Source organism: Seriola aureovittata, chromosome 4 (genome assembly GCF_021018895.1).
Source record: "Seriola aureovittata isolate HTS-2021-v1 ecotype China chromosome 4, ASM2101889v1, whole genome shotgun sequence".
NCBI lineage: Eukaryota > Metazoa > Chordata > Actinopteri > Carangiformes > Carangidae > Seriola > Seriola aureovittata.
The window spans coordinates 4,118,797-4,131,521 of record NC_079367.1 but is presented as its reverse complement, the minus strand read 5'-3'; the positions used below and the strand labels follow the sequence as shown (position 1 = coordinate 4,131,521).

At 38.4% G+C, this 12,725-nt stretch overlaps 1 protein-coding gene and 1 long non-coding RNA gene across 2 annotated transcripts; one reads left to right on the top strand and one right to left on the bottom strand.

Annotated features, from left to right (window-relative positions):
* Nucleotides 1-4,651: 4,651 nt before the first annotated feature.
* On the top strand, nt 4,652-9,000 carry LOC130167994 (carotenoid-cleaving dioxygenase, mitochondrial-like). Its single transcript, XM_056374552.1, has 10 exons — nt 4,652-4,863; nt 4,985-5,100; nt 5,325-5,427; nt 5,538-5,666; nt 6,188-6,348; nt 6,465-6,632; nt 6,758-6,892; nt 7,927-8,109; nt 8,214-8,324; nt 8,658-9,000. Exons 1-10 carry the CDS (start codon nt 4,674-4,676, stop codon nt 8,772-8,774), a joined length of 1,413 nt encoding a protein of 470 aa, XP_056230527.1. The 5' UTR covers nt 4,652-4,673; the 3' UTR covers nt 8,775-9,000.
* Nucleotides 9,001-11,444: 2,444 nt separating this feature from the next.
* LOC130167399 (uncharacterized) lies at nt 11,445-12,725 on the bottom strand. The gene is made up of 3 exons (XR_008827290.1): nt 12,556-12,725; nt 11,830-11,940; nt 11,445-11,533 (listed from the first exon to the last, which is right to left on the bottom strand). It is a non-coding gene; the product is annotated as an uncharacterized LOC130167399 (long non-coding RNA).

The following is a 12,725-nucleotide window of genomic DNA, read 5'->3' as shown; positions in this document are numbered from 1 at the left end:
AAGATTATTAAAACAACATACATATAAAATTCTATATATTGTAATGACACAAGCCATTAAAGAAGTTCACTGTAAGGACATGCAGAGTTACGGAGCCACAACTCACACTTTGTGACTCTTCCCAACTTCAAACTGTCAAAATGACAGGAAACAGAGACGAAGGACCCTTCTCTCACAAACAGACCGTGCTTTTATCATGACAGAGAGATACACAACGAGGCCGAGGGTCAAAGGTCAGCTCCAGTTTCTAACACTAAGACTCTGTCTAATGATATTTGATTGTTTCTTATAGAGGACAAGTAACACCAAAAGGACTGATTATCACTAAGGTGTGAATCCTGTGAATCCTGGCCTCTCTGTGCCATGCATGAACACACACACACACACACACACACACACACACACACACACACACACACACACACACCAACCTCCCTTCCTCTGTCCGTCTTTAGATAAGAATCATAAACTACAACCCACAGTCCGACCCTGAGCAGTGACCAGCTGAACACTCTGCTCATCACTGGGTTGATGTCGAAATATAGTAATATTTAATCATCAAATCTCATTCGTAGACGCAGTATCATTAGCTGTATAGCCATAACATATTCTCTCCCACCATTGCCAACTCATCACACCGCTCATTTCATTATGGTTTTCATCTTTATGATTATTACATGTTGCATTTACTCTGCAGATCATAGTTTAGTTTATAAACTCCTTTATTTACACCCAGTTGTTGTCCTGTTGTCTTCTTTTGATGTAGAGACTGGAGATCCACTGAATCAAGAAGTCATGGCTTCTGATATGAGATTGATAAATTTATTAATGAAATAATTCACTGCTGTCCTCCCAGAGGACTGGTGCCCCAATTCAATGTATATTTTAATGACCCTATTGTATATAATATCCATATATATTGACAGGCTTTGGGAAGGATATGTATCTATGTAACATATAAGAATACGTACCTAAACATAAATATTTGTATGGGCTAGACATGTATGTCAATATATGACATTATTCCAATTTCTAACAGGTTTCATATATAATTTTTCCATATGTCCTTTTATATTATATTTACATATATGTCGTTTTTGGAAATTCAATAGATGCATATATATTACTGTACATACCCCAGGTCCATAAGTAATTTTGATTTAAGTCTTGTGCTGCAGTGTTTTCTAAACAAGTCGTGGACTCTGAAAAACCTTCTGTGACAATATTGTGCAGCAATATGGATCCTGGGTTATTATTAACCAACAAGGAGCTGATTGTTGGTGTTGGTGCTGTGGTTTCAGCTATTTTTTTTGCTGCATGTTTCCATCAGCTGTCATTCTTCAGCTCCAGTCGACAGACACAGGCTGCTCTTTGTTCCCCATCATGCTACAGTGGGTATTTTGAGGTAATGTCCTAAATGTATCATAGAAAAGAACAAAATAGCTTTTTTTGTTTTTGTTTTTGTTTTTTTATGTCTGTGAAGCACTTTGTAAACTTGTTTTTTGAAAAGTGCTGCACAAAAAAGTTCATTATAATCATTATTATTATTATTATTATTATATTCGTAAATCAAGTGTTAAAAAATAAAACTGCTGCTATGCACTTGAGGAAACACAACTTCCTCCTTCCATCTGTTTACCATGTGCAGAGATCTGACTAAAACACAAATATGTCTGTGAATGATCTTCCAGTTTTTTTTCTGATCCCTCTATATTACACATTTCCTCATCCTTATCAAACAAGCAGAAAAAAAAGCATTTACAAGGTTATTGAGGTGATTTTCAAGCAGTGACACACAACAGCTTCAAATATGCTTTACTAATTGCGTTCAATCTATATTCAGTGATGAGACTGCTGTTGGGCACAAGTTGTTCTTGTGGGAATTTCCTAGATGTAGGGACGGTAAAATGAATTCACTATTTATATTCAAGTTATAGGATCTGAAACTAGGCCAAGGCACAAACATGGGGAAGTTACACTGATGTTTCCTCATTCAGATACTTTACCTATCTTGAGAGGGAACTGAGGATGCAATGATATGTACTGATTCAACGTTGGAAAGTTGACTTCATCAGTTCAGAAACAAGATTAAATAAAACTAATAAATGTTTTGCAAGGCGATAGTTCGACGTCTTTTGGGAAAATGCTCACTTGCACAATTGTGGAGATTAAGGTGAGAAGACTGATACCATGAGAAGTAAAGCAGGTTCTGGCACAACTTCCCCTATCTACATACACAAGGTGGGTGGAGAGAAGAAAAAGTCTAAAGAGGTCAAAACTCCAGCAGCACTTTTGTAGACCTACATCAGGGTCATCACATAACATATTACAAGCTACAACTTAGCTTAGCATAAAGACCGGAAACAAGGAAAAAGTTGGAGACTAATCTGATGGCATCTATTTTATCTATAATTGTCTATAATGTGAAAATGTGATTAATTCTAAAGGCCAAAACTCATCCTACAATGATATTTCCAGATGGGCACCATAAGCGTCCATTTTATTTAGCTGTATTTTTATGGTTGAAACTAATAAATAATCTTAAACTTGAAGGTGTTCTCCTGAACTTCTATCGACAAAGCAACTCATTTAGAGGATTGTGTGATGTCTCTTTCTCAGACTAGTGCGGACTAGAGAGACCAATACATAAGAACTGATGAAGCCGCTTGGATAAGAGGCGAAACGTCTTCCACAGACAAATACAAGTCCAGTTGCCTTCGATTTAATTCGAAAAAAGAGATAACAATGACCTGGACGAATGAGAACTTTCACAGACAGATTGTGTGATGTGAGTGATTTTTAGCTCTCGATGAATCCTAGAAATTACTACCACTCTTATGTAGCTGTGCTAAAATTCATCCGCTATCAGTAGAGGAGTATAAAGTTCACATACATTATGTTGTATGTTATTTATTGTTGCTTTGAAATTATTCAGCCAAACTTGGTCCAAACCCCTTCAGATGAATTCAATAATGAGATTAACTGTCTGATTGTTGATGGTGTTTGCTGTGTGATACAGTGTCTGTGCTATTTCTCTTTTTCCTGAAGGTTAATGTTATATATTACTGTACTGCCGCACAATCACCTGCCCTTAGTTTCACCTATACTATACAATGTTCATTGGCGTTCATATAGATAACGCAAAGTGGGAGCTGATAAAGCTCTATGATGCATGTGCTTCCAGCTTGGAGGAGGTTCTGTCTTGTTAAGTAAAAAACATGAAGGGAAAATATTGAACATGAACTGGCTTGTAAACCCATTCTGATCCACTTTTCAACAGTTGGAGCTGTCAACTTGTCAAGACAGCCATATTGAATATATGAAGTAGTAAAGATTTCAGACCTACTTCACTTTTTTTCCCCAGTGAAAATGTATGAAATATCTTTTGATTGATCAAAGACACGATTCCCCCATGAACTCCTGACTCCTTAGTTGAGTAATAACCCTCTTGTCTATATGAGCAATTTAGATTCTGCAGGAATCTGACCTGCACTTCTGCAACCTTTGTGAGGAAACACAAAGAGCATCTCTCGTGCTGATCCACCTTTCACTGCCCCCAGTGCAACCATAAAACCCTTAGTACACCTCTCTGGGTGATATAGATAGATTAATTGTACTGAGCGACAAGCAGATATCAGGCACTGATTTCACTCGTGTTCCATATAAATTCAAAAGTACAAAGAAAAAAAAAATCCCCAAATGCTTCAATTATTCCAGAAATAGAAGTTTGCAAAAACAAAAACAGGCGGATGGTGCATGTGCTTCTTCCTCCCTCCCAACTACTCATCCAAGTTCATCTGTTTTCCCTCATCCCGACACATCTGCATGCACACTTTAAAAAAAAAAATGAAGTAATGACTTTGTGAAATAAAGAGCTGCTTTCAAAAACTGATGAATGCTGCCACGGTGATTTTGGTACTTGTCAGTAAGATCAAGTGATTATCAATGAATAAGTTACCATTATCTTGTGATCACAGAGTACTTCTGTTTTGTGAAGGCTTACATAAGAATGAAATCGCTGTGTGCTTGCCTAATTATCTGACTGTTTCAAGGGGGTGTGACAACCAGGAGGACAATATAAAGTCTTGGAGAAACAGCAGCACCACAGGACAAGTGTGCAGGCCTTCGACACTGCTACATACTCAAGAGATAAAGCTACAGCCATGGATACCATCACTCATCAACAGAACAATACCGCAGGTAAAGATCTGACCAGCTACGCACAATTCAACTTCACATCAGATATTCAATCAATTGATAATAACATCCTTTGTTTTGTGTGAAGAAAATCATGGAACATTTGCTAACTTTTTTTTTCTGTAGAACTGAAAAAATCCAAGTCCAGGAAGCACATCAACCACTTCACAGATGTGCACGGTCTGCCTTCCATTGAGAAGCTTGTGAGCTCGGTGGAGGACACCCCCGAGCCCATCAGCACCAACATCACCGGCAGAATCCCAGAATGGATCGACGGGAGCTTCTTGAGAAATGGGCCTGGGAAGTTCGAGATCGGGAACCATAAGTGAGTGCATTTGAGAACATTTGTGATTTGAAATGTTGGGCTTATTTGGATAAAAATTGTCTTGACTTGACTTGATACATCTGCTGCACAAAGATGACTCCTCTCTCCTCTTCCCTCCACTCTCATCAGGTTCAACCACTGGTTCGACGGTATGGCTCTCCTGCACCAGTTCAAAATATCGAATGGTCAGGTGACTTACAAAAGCCGCTTCCTGTCCAGTGACAGTTACCAAGCCAACAAGGAGCACAACCGCATTGCAGTGTGTGAGTTTGGGACCATCACCATGCCGGACCCCTGTAAAAACTTCTTCCAGCGCTTCCTGTCAAGATTTGAACTTCCGAGTGAGTCTCTTATCGTGACGAATCTTTTAACGCAGTTAATAAGAGACAGTTTACAGTTTACTTCCACATATTCAGAGGCATGAAAAGCTATTAACTTTGGCAACATCTCCCTCCTCTCTAGAGCCCACAGATAATGCCAATGTGAGCTTTGTGACCTACAAAGGTGATTATTATGTCAGCACGGAGACCAATGTCATGCACAAGGTGGACCCTGAGACACTGGAGACGACCAAAAAGGTAACACGATGTTGAATGTAGTTGTACAGCGTGAGTTTGTAGTTGATATTTCTTCAGAAGCATAGCTGTGCACAGCAGTTTGTTTTATTGGTCTGCTGCTTTGCACAAGAAAGTCATAAATGAGCACAGTATCACTCAGCTGCTGGATCAGTCAAAGAAAGAGAAAATAAATTGTTAAACAAAGTCTAGATCTATCTTTGCACTCATGTATTTGTTCCTGTAAGGTGGACTGGAGCAAATTCATTGCTGTCAATGGAGCCACTGCGCACCCTCACACCGAGCCTGATGGAACAACGTACAACATGGGGAACTCCTACACCTCGAAAGGTATTTTAGAAGCATCAACTCCGTTTGTTCACACAGCTTCATGGGAACCTGAAGAGTAAGGGTCACTCTGATGACCTTTAGCAAGAAACTAACCGTATCTGTGCTGACAGGAGCGTACTACAACATCATCCGAGTGCCTTCCACCAAGAAAACAGCAGAAGAAACCCTGGAGGGAGTCACAGTGCTGTGCTCCATTCCCTCGGTGGACAAGACCAAACCCTCCTATTACCACAGCTTTGGTGAGTAAAAGGTTCTGGTGCTCAAACCAAAGCCCTCACTGCTTTGACCCTTTAGCCTTGACTATACATCCATTCATATGAGCAAGATTCGCTGTTCATGTGTAAATTTACTAAGCTTATTAAGATGCCGGATAGATGTGACCGATTCACATTAATAAATTCAGTTTCAAATATTAAACATTTAGTCGTAACTGGTTGGCATAACAATCCCCGAATTTCACCTGTGAAATGTCAAGAAAATAGTGAATCTATTGCTATCGCAGCTCTCCGGAGGGCAAGGTGCCATCTTCAAATGTCTGATCAATAGTCCGCAACCTAATGATATTCAGTTTACTATGATATATGCAAAAGAGAAGCAGCAAGAGGAGCTGGAACCTGAGAAATTGAGGCATTTCTTCACTATTTTTGCTTGATAAAAGACTGAAATGATTACTCAATCAAAAGGTATTTTATATCTAATACCTCAACTCTCGTTCAGAACTTTGAATAGATACTAATATGATCTTCTCAATCCATCACAGCAATGTCTGAGAACTACGTGGTGTTCATTGAGCAGCCCATCAAAATGGACCTGTTGAAGATTGTGACAGGAAAGCTGAGAGGAAAGAGCATCAGCGACGGCTTTTTCTGGGACCCAAAACTCAACACGATCTTCCACTTGATCCACAAGCAGACTGGGAAGGTAAAGCTCTAACCCGGACCCCGAGTCCTCGTAAATACAGTCTGTTCACTAGGTTTGTAATGTATATAAAACAAACGTGGGTTGCTTTCATTCCCCTGTTCAATCTTGTGTTTCAGTTGAGCTCCATCAAGTATTTCGCCAAGCCACTGTCAACCTTCCACCAGATCAACGCTTACGAGGAAGACGGCTTCTTGATCTTAGATATGTGCGCTTCAGATGATGGACAGGCGATCGCTAACTACAACGTCCAGAACCTGCGCAAGTCCGGAGAAGCACTTGATGAGGTAAGCAAGTTAAAAGTCACTACCTGACAAGGTGTACCTTCCATGACTTTTCCTGATGCAGTAGGTGCTTTCTGTTCAGTCGAACGTTTGCTGGTTTGCTAAAAAGCTTCATATTTCCTCGTCAGGTGTATAACACCTTGTGTAGAGTGTTCCCCAGGCGTTTCGTTCTGCCTCTCAACGTGGACAACGATACACCCTATAACCAGAACCTGAACGGGCCCAACAGCACAGCCACTTCTGTGAGAATTTCCAAGAACAAGGTAAACTGCCAACATGATCCACAAGCATGCAACACACAGGAAACTGTGGAAGTCAGGTGTGTAGTAAAAAAAAAGAAAATTGATGCCGGCTCTTGCTGATAGCACGGATGAACATTAAGTAACTTTGGCTGATAAAATAGTACCACTTACCACTTAGAGAAGGGATACGCAGTTTCTGACCTACGTACAGTCTAGACCTGCTCTTTATGAAAGGTTTCCTGAGATAACTTCTGCTATGATCAATTAAATTTGAACAGACATGTTCATGCTTTCCACATCACCACATACTTTTGAATACATATACTGTGTTGTATAGTTCCTCACTTGTTTCATACTCATACTATTAATGAGTATGAAATTGCACATACACTACCTCACAGTATTTCACACAGGATTGTCTCTGTTTGCTGCTGTTTGGCACTAATTCATTAAATGCCATAATGATATAATTTAGAAACTATACACTTCTTCTTAAACTTGGGATGTTATTTTAATGATTTTTTTTTTAAGGTTTAATTTAATTTTACCACAAAATGGATTTTGATGTCATGAAAATCAAACCCATTTTTGATACTATTTATGGTCAGCATTTTTTTTTTGTAATATACATTCTATGTATTTATATTCAACAATTATCTCTCCAGTATAGATGATTATTACAGAAGATTTGATTGCTGCCATCCCATGTCACATTCACTTTGCGTTCCTGCACGAGGGATTCACAGGAATCAGTATGATTTTATCTGACTGATACCAGCTTTGTGGTTCAGGGTTGTTATTAATTTATTGCTAACACAAACAGAAAGTTCTGCTGTTTCACATTTAGTGTTACACCAGTGATGTATCAGGTAGTTTTTATTGTGAAGCAGCCAATGGAAGTTTCTCACCACCACTTTGTCATCTAAAAGGAAGTATGTTTGTTGTATCATTGCGCCTTTCTTGGTGTACAACAAACTGTAGTTTCTCTGACTGCCAGTTTTCTCCAGGTCTCATTACCTCACGTTGCTTTTTCTCTCATTTTTCTCTCGTTGCAGGTGTTCTGTACCCATGAGGACCTCCACAGAGAGGATCTTCATCAATACGGTGGTCTGGAGTTCCCTCAGATCAATTACGGCAAGTACAACACCCGCCCCTACCGCTACTTCTACGGCTGTGGCTTCAGACACCTCGTAGGAGACACGCTGATCAAGATGGACCTCCAGGGGAAACACATGAAGGTGAGTCCCGCAGATGTTTCCAGCTGTTACAGAACAGCAAAATCAATCAATCAATCAAATTTGAAGCCAAACTGTAAGACTCATGAGTCGCTATTTTCTCACAGGTGTGGGAACAACCCGGTCTTTATCCCTCTGAACCAGTCTTCGTACCCGCCCCTAATGCCACAGAGGAGGACGATGGTGTCGTCTTGTCTGTTGTCATCACTCCAAATAAGGTCGGTCGGGTTCAGTCAAAGATTTTGGACAAGGGGGATTGTTTGTCTGTACCTCAGGGAAAGGAAATCCACGGTCACACATCATTATTTTGTTAATTAATTTCCTCCCAGCTCTCTGTGCAGTGAGCTGGGAGGACAATGTAGGATTTGGGGAAACTATACTGTACCAGAACCAAGGAGAAATATTTCTATATTTACAGAAGCTCATTTTGAATACACTTGAATATATCAAGTGTGTAAAATTTAATTTTGAAATGCAAACAGCTGATAACTGGAATGTGGAAATCTTAAAACAGTGAGTAATTCTTTGCCTCTTGTCTTCACTATTTCCAGGACAAGAGCACATTCCTTCTGGTTTTAGATGCCAAGACGTTCGAGGAGCTGGGCCGGGCTGCGGTGCCTGTCAACATCCCCTACGGTTTCCATGGGACATTCAACGCCACAGCATAGACGTGTGAGGACGAACCCAACTGGGACCTCACATGAATAAACAGAGGTCGTGGCAGATGTTCTATAATGTAAATACTATCTTTTGTTTGTGTCTTCATACATGCAGTTTTAGAGGTCTCTCTGCACCGATATGAATGTATAGTTTTCTTGGATTGTTATCAAGAAAAAGAAAAATTTCCAGTGTGTTAGAAATATTGTTGTAAATAAGTTGCTTTTTTTCTATATTTTCAACCATTTAAACCATTGTTTTCAAGTGCATTTAGAGTTTAAGACAAAAAAAAAGAAATATAAAAATATTTAGAAATAAAAATACAAAAAAAAAAAAGTATTGTTTTTTTATATGCATTCCTGCTAGTCTATAAATACTATTTTGTAAGAACCAGAAACTGATGGGAGACTTGACCCACATGTTGGAGTGAGCTATGTTGATATAATGAATTAATAATGCATGGATTAAAGAAAATGTGCATTTCCTAATACATGAATAAAACCCTAAATATCCTCTGAATAAAAATCTCCACTTTAACATCATATGTGCATTCATCTCCTCCTTGTAATAATGTTTCCATTAGCTCAGTTCATGTAACACAAACACTTATCAAATGTTTGGCAGACACTGATATCATACTAAAATATTTACAGAACAAACCTTAACTTCACAGCATCATGAGCTTACGTCTTCTAGATATTTTTAAGTACTTCTTAATTTCAATTATTGAGGCTGAGGCAACCTGGAACGTGGCTCAATAGCACTCTCTGCTGGCCACCTACTGAAAATGAATATATTGAGAGCAGAGAACACATGGAAACACTGAAGTGCAACAAAGGTTTCTCCAAAATTGTTTTAGTCATGGATCTCGGTCTGTGCAGCTTCTGTTCTTTCATAGTTGCCATTTGTGTTTTCTATTTGGTGTGTGCGTGTTAACCTTTTATATTAGTTACCAAATGATGGTGGCATAAAAATATTTTTACTTGATAGGCACTTTAATTATTAACAATTATACATACACTGGTGAACACTGAACTTTAAGTATTCTTTAAAAAATAATGGCATTGAGTGTGTTGAGATTTGAGGAGGAATAAATACAATCCTATTCTAAATGAGTTCTTACTCAAACTCATAACTCAGCAAGTTTATAACAGTAAACATATATTAGTATATAGTATATAAAGCGTGGCACGTATTACTTAATATGACTAACACATGAACTGCAGAGAGCACGTGTACACAAAACTGTTGACAACAGAAAACAATTCCTGAGTAAAATGGACTGTGACATGTTTCATCATGTTGGCGACAGTTTAACCCAGAAGTTTATCAGAAATCAGAGCTAACGTTTGCTTCAGGTGCTTTTTCTTCTCTTTCAGGAAGGACTCCAGGTTTCGAGCTTCTGTCAAAATGCCCTCCAGCTCTTTCATCTGTGCCGTATCAGCTTCAGCTCTCTCACTGAAACAAACCATTAATACTGATAATACAGTTGTGCAAAAATGAAGATATAATAGCTAAAAAAACCAAGCACATGCTTCTTCAATGAAAACTGTGTATTTTAGAAGAATAAGTGCTCACACCTGAAGACTATTGTTACTGAGCTGGTGGGTAGTTTTACTGATGAGAACGAGCGACTTAACTATGTGCAGAATTGCAATATTCATGTGTTCAAGTCTGCAAACCTGCAAACATTTTGTTTACTTTGTTGGCATTCATTTCAATGTAGTCATCAGTAAGAAATGTGACTAATGAGGGGATCAGTGAAGTCATTAGAACTGAGTTCCTGAGTTTTCATCACAGTTTCCTCTCTTCAGCAAAAAGCCAAAATCTATTTACTGCATAGATTTTAAAATAGCCATTTGGTTTAGATTTATTAGTGATCTGATTTCTCCCCCTTTACTTGATGTCTAAATATGATGAACCAGCACCTAACCTCAACATTTTTGGGGAATATTTTTTCAAGTTTTTAAGCATAATTGATAATCAAAAGTAGATTAAGCAAGTATACAACTTAAAGTCACTTAAATGTAGTTGTTTAAATACGACCTACCTTACCACTGCAGCAAGTTTTGAAAGCAGCATGCTGACCTCTCTGCTGCCACCTGTGACAGAAAGCATATCATATTTCATTCAATGGTGAAAACATCCTAGCTCGACAATCAGAATGAATCCCCATTTTGTTTGACTACATTATTTGTCCATTATACTTTTTTTTCAATATTCTACCAAAAACTAGGCGTGGCCACTGAGCAGCAGTTCAAAGGTGCAGAACCAGGACAAACCTGGACTGTGTGATTCTGAATATTTCAATCAGAGGAGCAAAGAAAAGCAAACATACATCAGCCACAATGTGTCTTGGTCATTTCACAGCATGTGTTTACAAGACGACCACATTCATGACACTTGCCACATATTCTGTTCTTGTTTCACACCTCTTGAGTTTATGGGTACCTTCGTTCTAACTTCCTGTGACCTGTTGCTCATGTGGCTAGCAGCCTGAAAGCAGCTTGTTTGTTGCTTCTCTCATTAGTTCAGGTGTAAATAAGACGTATGAAAAAGTATGCATAAACACAACCTAACAGTGTTATATTTCTCTGTAGGCTAGAATGTAATTCTCCATTGCAACAATAATTTGTGTAACTGGCAGTATGACGGTGCACATACCTGCAGCTGTAGCGTCAAATAAATCTCCTGACTTCAAAGTGGATGGTTTGCAAGGCGGTTTTTTCTTTTTAGGTGGAGATTTTTCTTTTGCAGGTGTTTGTTCAATCTATTTCAATGGGGGAAAAGACTGGCTGTACTAAAAAATGATTTATATCTACCTATCTGAAGTCAAAATCTCAATAATAAAAATGCATTTCCAACACAAACACTACTTTGACCATTTATTGTTTTGTTGGACTTTGGTTTTCTTTTTACTTTAAAAAAAACATGATCATTGTCATCTTACTGAAAGAAAAATAACATTTGGATGTATGTGGATTACAAAGTGTAATATTTTTTCACATATATACTTTACTAGACTAGGACATCAGGGGGCTATTAGCAGCTACTACTACTACTTACCTCTTGGGATGTTGTCTGTACAGGGCTTTGGTTGTTCACTGCCCTCTTGTTTACTTCTGTTTGAATCAGGTTTCCTGCCATTGTTGCTTCTTTCATCATGAAGTAATGTTACTGCAAATATAATTACACCAATTAGTTTCTTTCATCTGATTGATACAGTATAGTTTGCACAAAAATAGGCCTATAAAGCATCACTTTAAACTGATGATTACCAAAACATTGGTTTGTTATAAACCATTAGCTTAGCTAGCAAAACGGGCCCAGCTGATGGTCAGGAATACACATTGTTGTTTTAAGTGTTGTTTTTAACCTGAAAGTATTGACCTTGTTATTGATCATGTAGGCTGATAATAACCTATGACTGTGAACTTAGCTACATTTAATAATAATGCCATCTTCTTGGTTACACAGCTAATAGAAATTAGCAGTGTAACAAAAAGGTGAAATTTGCACAGTGACTAACTTGATGCTGCTAATAACATTTCTGTCTTAGATAAGTAAAACCATCATGACTAGTTTGATTAACGCTAGTTAATAATATAACTACTTCACCCCACCCGGCCATTCAATTCAACATCACAGTGTTTATCCAACGAGTGCTACTGGGCTAACTAGCAAACACAAAGCTAAAGATTAAGTTAGCAGGTAAGCTAACCGCCAAATAACTGCCACTGTATTAAATAGCTAACGGTGGGGGTTTTAAATCGTTAGCTAACATCTACTTACAAGACACAGAAGTTAAATATGTCATATATTCATTCAGCTAACAGACGACAACACGGACTGTCTGTTAGTTCATTGTTAATATGAGAACAATCGATACAGTTTGGAGGTGGTTATCGATTTTTTCTTTTTAAAGTAAAATTCAAAATAACGCTCGTGCAGTTGCGCGTGTC

What these genes read in the sequence shown, in the direction of transcription:
- LOC130167994 (XM_056374552.1), top strand. Translation starts at nt 4,674, where the DNA reads ATGGCTCTCCTGCACCAGTTCAAAATATCGAATGGTCAGGTGACTTAC. An exon ending in TCCACAAGCAGACTGGGAAG is followed by an intron (nt 6,349 to 6,464) that starts GTAAAGCTCTAA and finishes CTTGTGTTTCAG; the next exon opens with TTGAGCTCCATCAAGTATTT. An exon ending in CCGGAGAAGCACTTGATGAG is followed by an intron (nt 6,633 to 6,757) that starts GTAAGCAAGTTA and finishes TTTCCTCGTCAG; the next exon opens with GTGTATAACACCTTGTGTAG.